This window comes from Galeopterus variegatus, unplaced genomic scaffold (genome assembly GCF_000696425.1).
Source record: "Galeopterus variegatus unplaced genomic scaffold, G_variegatus-3.0.2 Scaffold14219, whole genome shotgun sequence".
Taxonomy (NCBI): domain Eukaryota; kingdom Metazoa; phylum Chordata; class Mammalia; order Dermoptera; family Cynocephalidae; genus Galeopterus; species Galeopterus variegatus.
In genome coordinates this window covers 1,551-10,562 of record NW_007740330.1, presented here as the reverse complement: position 1 = coordinate 10,562, position 9,012 = coordinate 1,551, and the positions used below count along the sequence as shown (strand labels likewise).

Here is a 9,012-nt window from a genome sequence, read left to right as displayed (position 1 = left end):
GGGGGGGGGGGGGGGGGGGTCTCACTATTTTTTGCTTCTAATCTTTTTTTTTTTTTTGTCTTAATATATCATGATTTGGTGGCTGCTGGCCAATACAGGTATTGAACCCTGGACCTTGGTGATATCAGCACTAACTGAGCTGGCTCTCAACTGAGCCAGCCTTCAACAGCATGATTTTTAAAGACTGCATAGTGTTTTATTGTATGTTTGTTCCATAATTCCCTTAACCTAGTTCCTCCTATGTGACATTTAAGATTTTCTACGTTATTGCCAATAGCTATGTGATGACTTGTCTTTTTTGTGATATCTTTATACTTATCATTAATTTTTCTTAGGATAAATTTCTAGATGTAGAATATCTAAGTCAAGGGGCTTTTGATCTGTATCACTTAATTATCCAGCTGGAAGTTGTACCACCTTATATTCCTATCAGTGTAATATGACTGTTCCCATTTTTTGCCCTTTCTACATGATTCTTTTCTTATTCTTTGCTCTCCAAGGGCAGGAATATTTGTATGTTTTTGTTCATTGCTGTATATAAGATACTCAATAAATTTTTATTGGGTGGATAGCTAACATTGTATATCTGCATATGGCATTTATTAATGAAAATACCATGACATTTTTCTTTTACAGTAGCTTACCAGATACTTCATTCAGTAGGAATATAATTTACAATTTTTGATAAAGTGTAAACAATGAATGCTTGGTTGAGTTATTTGCAAGATTTTGGGCAAGAAGGAATTCCCTTCCCCTCCCCACTAATGTAGATAATGTTAAGTAAAGGAATGGATAATTCCAATCATGAGATATTCTTCTCTCTTTCAGGTGTGCTGTAGAGTCTTTTGGTTCAACAGCACATCATCAGAAGCCCCCCTGTGAGAGTGAGTTGTCTCAATTGACATATACGCATGCTAGTGTGAGCAGGCTGACCTATGTGTCTGAACAAGAGAGCACCTATCCTACCACAGCTACAGGTTATGACCCAGAGGACCATAAGGTGGGCAGGTACTTGGATTATATTTTTAGAAAGGCTTCCAGCTATAAAATGTTCCTGATATTTGATTCAGACTGAAGCTCAAGCCTCTATAATTCCTTCTTACTATTTTACCTTTAAAATGAATTAGTGTGGGGGGGGGGGGGGGGGGGTCTCACTATTTTTTGCTTCTAATCTTTTTTTTTTTTTTGTCTTAATATATCATGATTTGGTGGCTGCTGGCCAATACAGGTATTGAACCCTGGACCTTGGTGATATCAGCACTAACTGAGCTGGCTCTCAACTGAGCCAGCCTTCAACAGCATGATTTTTAAAGACTGCATAGTGTTTTTTGTGTGTTTGTTCCATAATTCCCTTAACCTAGTTCCTCCTATGTGACATTTAAGATTTTCTACGTTATTGCCAATAGCTATGTGATGACTTGTCTTTTTTGTGATATCTTTATACTTATCATTAATTTTTCTTAGGATAAATTTCTAGATGTAGAATATCTAAGTCAAGAGGCTTTTGATCTGTATCACTTAATTATCCAGCTGAAAGTTATACCACCTTATATTCCTATCAGTGTAATATGACTGTTCCCATTTTTTGCCCTTTCTACATCGTTATTTTCTTATTCTTTGCTCTCCAAGGGCAGGAATATTTGTATGTTTTTGTTCATTGCTGTATATAAGATACTCAATAAATTTTTATTGGGTGGATAGCTAACATTGTATATCTGCATATGGTATTTATTAATGAAAATACCATGACATTTTTCTTTTACAGTAGCTTACCAGATACTTCATTCAGTAGGAATATAATTTACAATTTTTGATAAAGTGTAAACAATGAATGCTTAGTTGAGTTATTTGCAAGATTTTGGGCAAGAAGGAATTCCCTTCCCCTCCCCACTAATGTAGATAATGTTAAGTAAAGGAATGGATAATTCCAATCATGAGATATTCTTCTCTCTTTCAGGTGTGCTGTAGAGTCTTTTGGTTCAACAGCACATCATCAGAAGCCCCCCTGTGAGAGTGAGTTGTCTCAGTTGACATATACGCATGCTAGTGTGAGCAGGCTGACCTATGTGTCTGAACAAGAGAGCAGCTATCCTACCACAGCTACAGGTTATGACCCAGAGGACCATAAGGTGGGCAGGCACTTGGATTATATTTTTAAAAAGGCTTCCAGCTATAAAATGTTCCTGATATTTGATTCAGACTGAAGTTCAAGCCTGTATAATTCCTTCTTACTATTTTACCTTTAAAATGAATTAGTGTGTGTATAAATAGTTCTTCATGCTGAAATGTAGAGGTACAAACATTTAGTATCTGCCCTCAAAAAGCTGTCAGTGTGGTAGAAGACACTGTGTAATGAAATATGTACTGCATATATGCTATGGGGATTCAGAAGATGGAGACTAAAAATATGAGTGGGGGATGGTTCAGCAAAGGTTTGTGGGAGGAGTAATGTATTGAAGCCATATTTTGCAGGATTACTTGGAGTTAAGGAGGGAGGAAGCAGAATAACAATTGGAGGAGGGTGTGGAATTGTGAGATGCATGCTGCATTTGAGGCACTCCAGGAAGTTTAGGATGGCTGCAGTGAATGAAGAGTCTTGGATGTAAAATTTGGAAGTTTGAAGGCTTTTAAGTGGGACACTGACTTGATCAGTTTCAGTGTTTTAAAAGATCACTCCAACAGCTGCATGACAGAGGGATTAAGCGGGGAGCAAGATTAGAATCTGGGAGATATGACATGAGGCTATGGTAGTAATTCAGGCAACAGACTGCGGGCTTGGGCTAAGGTCGTAGCTGGGGGATAGGAGAGGAGACACGAGAGGTTTATTCAGGAGAATCTAGTGTGCTGTTATCTCTGTGTGTGTATTTTGTGAATGTGACAGAACTCATTTTTACAGTGAGCTAAGTATGACTGTTGTAGGTGTGCTGTGTAGGCCTCCTCCACTGAGCTCTAAATATATGCACTAGAGACGCTAAATATATGATGTAAAGTTAGGTAAAACGTTATGCCTATTTCATTGAAAGTTATCTTTTTGATGTTACTTTTAGATATTGAGCCTATATATTCCTAGCATAGTGCTTAAGAGCTGAGTTATGGAGTCAGACAACCTCTCCTCTGCTACTTCCTCAGACAGAATACTAAACTTCCCAAAACCTGTTTCTTCATCTATGAGGAAGAATAATATATGAGGGCAATGCTTGTCACCTAATAAGTCACTCCTGAGTACATATCATTTGTTATATTAACAACTGGCCAATAATCTGGTCATTGTTGTTCAGTGTCTTTGTTTCTAAAACTTTGTCCAGGAGAAATTTCCAAACCAAGTACCAAAAATAACCAGTGAGGGATAAGTATGACTTGTGTATAAATTCCAGCCGGTCCATCCTGCAGAGCTATAGATATCACCCTTCAGGTTATGCATTATAAAGAAATAAGTATGTAAACATTCATTAGTTCATACTTAAGAAAATAGAACCATGCAAGTTTAGAAATTGAAAAAAGCTTACTACTCGTAAAAATTAACATGTTCAGCATACGCAGCAGTGAAGACAGATAATGGGAGGGGAGGGCCCAGTAGCTGCTTCGTGTTGATTCTTAACCAGCTGTTGACACCATTTGAAAGCTTACTTGCCCCCACTGTTACACTTCCCTCTGTGCAACTGAGACGGAAAAAAAGAATCACTCAAGGTAACATGAATAAGGCCTGGAGGGACTGCCGCACATCAGGGGAGCAGCCCCGATTCAAAATCAGCCTTTCTTTTTATTGACAAGACAAGGAAGTTTCACAAGAAAAATCAGTTGATGAAGTCATCAAAGAAAGGCATAAAAACAGGGAGTTACAGAAGTGACTTATGGCTAAGTTCAGCTTTAAACAACTGAAACCAGTAATAGCAGTAAAATTAACAATGTGACATTCCAGAATGCAATTTATAAAAAGCTAAGTTGATCCATCAAACAAACAGCTTGTCCTTAGCAAACATTTTCTTTTCCACATACTTCCTACAGCGATTTCCTTAGCATATTTAAACAGCGTTCAAGCAGTTTCCTTAGCATATGTTAAGAACAATGAGTAGGTTAAATAGTCAATAGTCCTTTGAGCTGGAATCAAACCAGCGACCTAAAATAATCCGACCTAAAATAATCAAAGTACACAATCCCATCCCTAAATAGTGATTAGAATTGATTAGATGGCTTTTGCCAAACTTATCATGGACTGTTGTCCCCTACTCAAGGGCTATAGCCCCATGCATGCGTTTACCTAAAAGTCCTATTCTAAGATCAAAGGAGAATCAAGATTTCTAACCCACTACACACTCCTTTGTTACTAATTTATTTAGAGTTTTATTATAAAGTTTACAGGAAGAAATCTCTTAAATTTGCAAAAAAATTACTTGACTGGTCTTTTATCTATGTAAAATTTTCAGATGTAATTAGTGTATACCTCCTATTTATTTTCCTCATATTATAATTCTTTTTATAAAACAATGAATGCAGATTTTCTAATGTAAGCCTGCATTTCACAACTGCAAAACTACTTTTTTTGTGTAAACCTACTTTTTCAGAGGGATAATGTAATGTAGATCTTTTTATTACATTACTTGAGACTGTCAGCATCGTTTGAATTTGTTATATTCAGTTTATCTGGATTATTTTAAAAATATTTTTGTCACACTCAGAGTGATATCACCAGTGAGTTGAGCACCACGATTATTCAAGCCAGTCCAGCTCCATCAGAGGAACAGGCTGTGGAAAAGTCAAGAGAAAACGTTCCACTTCAGAGTAGAGGAAAAGGAACATTATCATCTATTATCCAGATCAACAATGATATGAAAAAACTGATTGAAACTACTTCTCTGGATAGCAAACTCGAAGACATAAAATCTAACTTTAGAGCCAGTAAAGATTCTTCCTCCAAAAATGGAGATCTGTCAGAAACAAGTCAGGTAGGTTTGACACTAAACCCCAGTGAATTGGACCTGATCAGTTTGGCTCTCCTTAGAAAGTCAGGTCTGAGCCCTCGGGCTGGGGCAGCCATGTCACACCTCCCTGTGTCATGCCAGGAGTCTGTGAGAGAAGATCAAAGAATAACCTCTACAGATATGTCAACTGCCAGCAGTGAATTCTGTGGCCCAGTCACTAATGGGCCCACCTCTGGAACCCAGCATATGCCTGTTCCCAGTGTCATGGTTCCTGGTTGTGCTGCTGCGATGCAGAACGTGCCGGCTGCAGCTCCTATGCTCTTGACTCCACATTCTCTTAGCACAGCTTCCTTTGCCCAGCAGTATTTGGGAGCACTGTCTTCAGCTGGAAGTGTTGCTTTCCCTCAGTGCCATGCTGGCAGCGCCACAGTCTGTGGGTTCTCAGGAAGCTGTCCTTACCCTGCAGTCCCAGGAGAGCATGTGCAGAACTCGGTGGCTGTGGGACTTTGTCTAGGACCAAATATCGGCTCTGGATTGATGAGTACCTCTTCCCTTTGTAACCCATATTCTAATGCCTTAAATCAGAACCTGCTAAGCACAGCAAAACCTTTTCCTGTGCAATCTGTTGGTGCAAATTGTGGAATTGAACCGTGGGATTCAGGAATGATGTCAGGATTTGGTAAGATGTTTTTTCTCTATTATTATTGTTGCTTGCTATTATTTAAAAGTTGAATTTTCTCAAATGAGACCATAAAACCAGTTTGTTTCAAGGAGATACTTACTGGTTGGTCTTAATTTGTTGTCTTTTTTCTTTGTCCTAAAGTGGGAACACCATAACTATTTCTGTGCAAGGGTTCCTGAAATTGGCTTATGTAAGATAAGATTGTCTCTACCCAACCACTTCCCTTTCATCTGTTGGTGCAAATTGTGGAATTGAACCGTGGGATTCAGGAATGATGTCAGGATTTGGTAAGATGTTTTTTCTCTATTATTATTGTTGCTTGCTATTATTTAAAAGTTGAATTTTCTCAAATGAGACCATAAAACCAGTTTGTTTCAAGGAGATACTTACTGGTTGGTCTTAATTTGTTGTCTTTTTTCTTTGTCCTAAATTGGGAACACCATAACATATTTCTGTGCAAGGGTTCCTGAAATTGGCTTAGAAAAACATTAAAACTTAAGCAGGTGAAAAGCTGCTTATGCCTTTGTCATCCTTATCCTTCTTTTGCTCCGCAGTGGATTTTTGGTTTTTTGGTTTTTTTTTTTCAATTTGGAAATGGATCCCAGAATGAGTGAATCACCTTCCACCTTGTAGATAGGCCTTTGAGGTGTAGCTGTGATCGTAGTGACAGAGTGCGCTCTTCTACTCTCTACTCTTGTCTGTGGGGTTGCTTCTGTCTTGCTGACAGTCACTTTGTTCAGCAGAGCTGGATGCTGTACTTTTCAAGTTGTGGTACACACACCCAGTGGAGTGTGTCTGCCTTCCAAAGTAACTGCATGAGGACGATGAAAAGATTGGTGGTATTATTAGAAATCTCAGTAGTTGTGCACATCTGGAAAGTTAGAACTTTAGTAGTTTCTTTTTAGGTTAGGCAGTAGTTTATAGTGAGAAGAGGAAGAAATTACTAACTGGTAATAACATCAAAGAGTTGATTAGCTGTAATTGAGAGTTTGATCAGGATTTTTTGTTTTTGTTTTTGGGTTTTTTTTTGGCAGCTGGCCTTTATGGGGATCCGAACCCTTGATGTTGGTGTTATAACACTGTCCTTTAACCAACTGAGCTAAGTAGCCAGCCCTTGATCAGTTTTGGTTTTTTCCTCTAGGCTAATTGTTCGCAGGCCTCTGCTGAGGCTTTTACAATGTCAAGCTGCTCTTGGTACTGTAGCTCGTGGGTGTAAACAGGTAGTCTTACATAATAATTTCCATTGAACCAATTGTGCTTTTAATCTGTTGTAACTTGCATTTTGTCATGCCTTATTCTTAACGCAGGGAATGTAAGAGTACCTGAGGAGCTGCAGTTTCCTCATGCTTGCTGTGTCGGTATTGCTTCACAAACTCATCTTAGTGCACTCAATCCAACTGACCGCTGGCTGCAAGTCAGCATTGGGGTTCTCAGTGTTAGCGTTAATGGTGAAAAGGTAAGCTTTCTATCTCTTTCTCGGTGGACTTAATGATTACGTGATGATTAAATGCTTGATTTCTCTTTTCTCTGCCGCTAGTCTATACCTCTACCTCCTTAAATACCTTGCGTGCCATCACTGGAATGGGTTTTTCTCGGTCCCCCTATTGTTATAGTACTTACAGCGTATGGTGAAATCTGAATGTTTTGCATTTTCTATCAGTTAATTATTAATCATTATTTTTATTATTTATAAAATCATGCAAATTTGCTTTTAGTGCTATTATTTAAATCAGTGAAAGCTCTGATTTTCTGGTCTCTCCTCATTGGTTTTGTTCTATGTGATTGAATATAAGTTTTATAAGTCATTTATCAAATGAAACAAGTTACTTTTAGGGCCTATGCCTTCATTTAGTAAGGGGAGTCTTTTTGACTTGTGTATCTGATCATTTTCTTACATAGTCTTTGGAAATACCTGGAAATACAATTTTAACATTAACTCTTATAGCAAGGATCTCGCACATGATCAGTTACAGCTGCTGCAGTTCTATACTCTAAATGTCCTTTACTGATTACAACGATCATTTGAACATGAGTGAGTAGAGAGGGTAGGAAATACTGTCAGCAGCTCCTGTTTGGAAACGTTCTGGTTTTGTAGCTGCTACTTGTGCACCAGCATTGGGGGATGGGTTTACTCTTCCCTCTTACCTCGTTCCTTGCCTGGTAAGATAAGATTGTCTCTACCCCACCTCTTCCCTTTCCTAGATTTTCCCCTCTCCTTTCAGATCCTCAGGTTAGATGAAAAGCAGGTGATTTTGAGGAAAGGGTTGAGGAGGATGTAAGGTGAGATTTGAAGACTTTCTAGGGACATCTAGGGGTCTGTGAATGAAGTAGTGTTGTCTATGGAAGTGGGAAGTAGAAAGAAGTTCCCCATTTATAGTGAAGAGCAAGAGGTGGTCCGAGTCATAACCACAGACATGGGGGCTGGTTGAAGACTTTAGAGATCAACCTAACCCTCACCACCACCCCCATGCTCTGTGTACATGCAGAAACCATATCCTAGAGAGATTTCCAGGGCTGTGAAGAGCTACCATTTTCATGTATCTGCTTTTAAACTAAACTAGGGGGACACAGTCTTTATGCAGTGAGAACAATCCAACTTATGAAGTGATTTGACTAATTGTACTGTAAAAATAATGAGTTATAAGATTTGGATGTTTTTGAAGAGGTAATAAACGTCTAGGTATGGTAGTTCAAGTGACTGGAAAAAGGAGTCTTAAACTAGATGATTCTACTTCTTGATTTTCAGTATGAAGCCCTTTCCTAACAAACCATGTGGCTCTTTTTTGAAGGTGGATCTTTCAACATATCCTTGTTTAGTTTTTAAGAATAAAGTCATCATAAGACCTCATGCCACAGAAGAGATAAAAGTACTTTTTATACCATCTGATCCTGGGATTTTCCGATGTATATTCAGTGTTGCTTCTTGGCCGTTTTCGGCAGATGTTGAGACGATAGCACAAGCGGAAGCTTTGGCAAGCAGAGTCGTTCTCACTGCTATCGCCGAGACCCCTGCCATTGAGGTAACTGTAAATGAATCTTTGTCATACCTGTAAATGAGTCATAACTATAAATGAGTCATAACTGTAAATGAGTCTTTGTCATACCATTTTTAATGAAGGCTGTTTAACCTTAGAAGTAATACTTGGGAAAAATGAATTTGTAGGCAAATGAGCCACAAAGTTACTTTCAAGTAGACATTGGTTGTTAATATCTTATTTCAAAATTTAACATTATTTTTGTTGTTTTACAGAAGCATAGATATACTTGCTAAGATGTTTATAAAGCAGGGTATAACATCAAACCCTTTTTTCCAACTGATTTCCATTGTATGATTAGATATTAGTCCGATTCTGTTGCTTATAACAAAAAACCTGAAACTGGGTGATTTTCTTTTTTTTTTTTTTTTTTTTA

General features: G+C 38.2%; 1 protein-coding gene across 1 annotated transcript in view; it reads left to right on the top strand.

Moving 5' to 3' along the window:
* Positions 1–8,654, top strand: part of LOC103581904 (centrosomal protein of 192 kDa-like) — a gene marked incomplete at its 5' end in the record, with an annotated part of 28,573 nt that extends 19,919 nt beyond the window's left edge. The window contains 4 exons of the mRNA XM_008563620.1: positions 1,958–2,129; positions 4,677–5,598; positions 6,909–7,057; positions 8,391–8,654. Of these exons, the coding sequence (XP_008561842.1) occupies positions 1,958–2,129; positions 4,677–5,598; positions 6,909–7,057; positions 8,391–8,654 (1,507 nt within the window). The remainder of the gene's footprint in view (positions 1–1,957; positions 2,130–4,676; positions 5,599–6,908; positions 7,058–8,390) is intronic.
* Between the last annotated feature and the right edge of the window lie 358 nt (positions 8,655–9,012).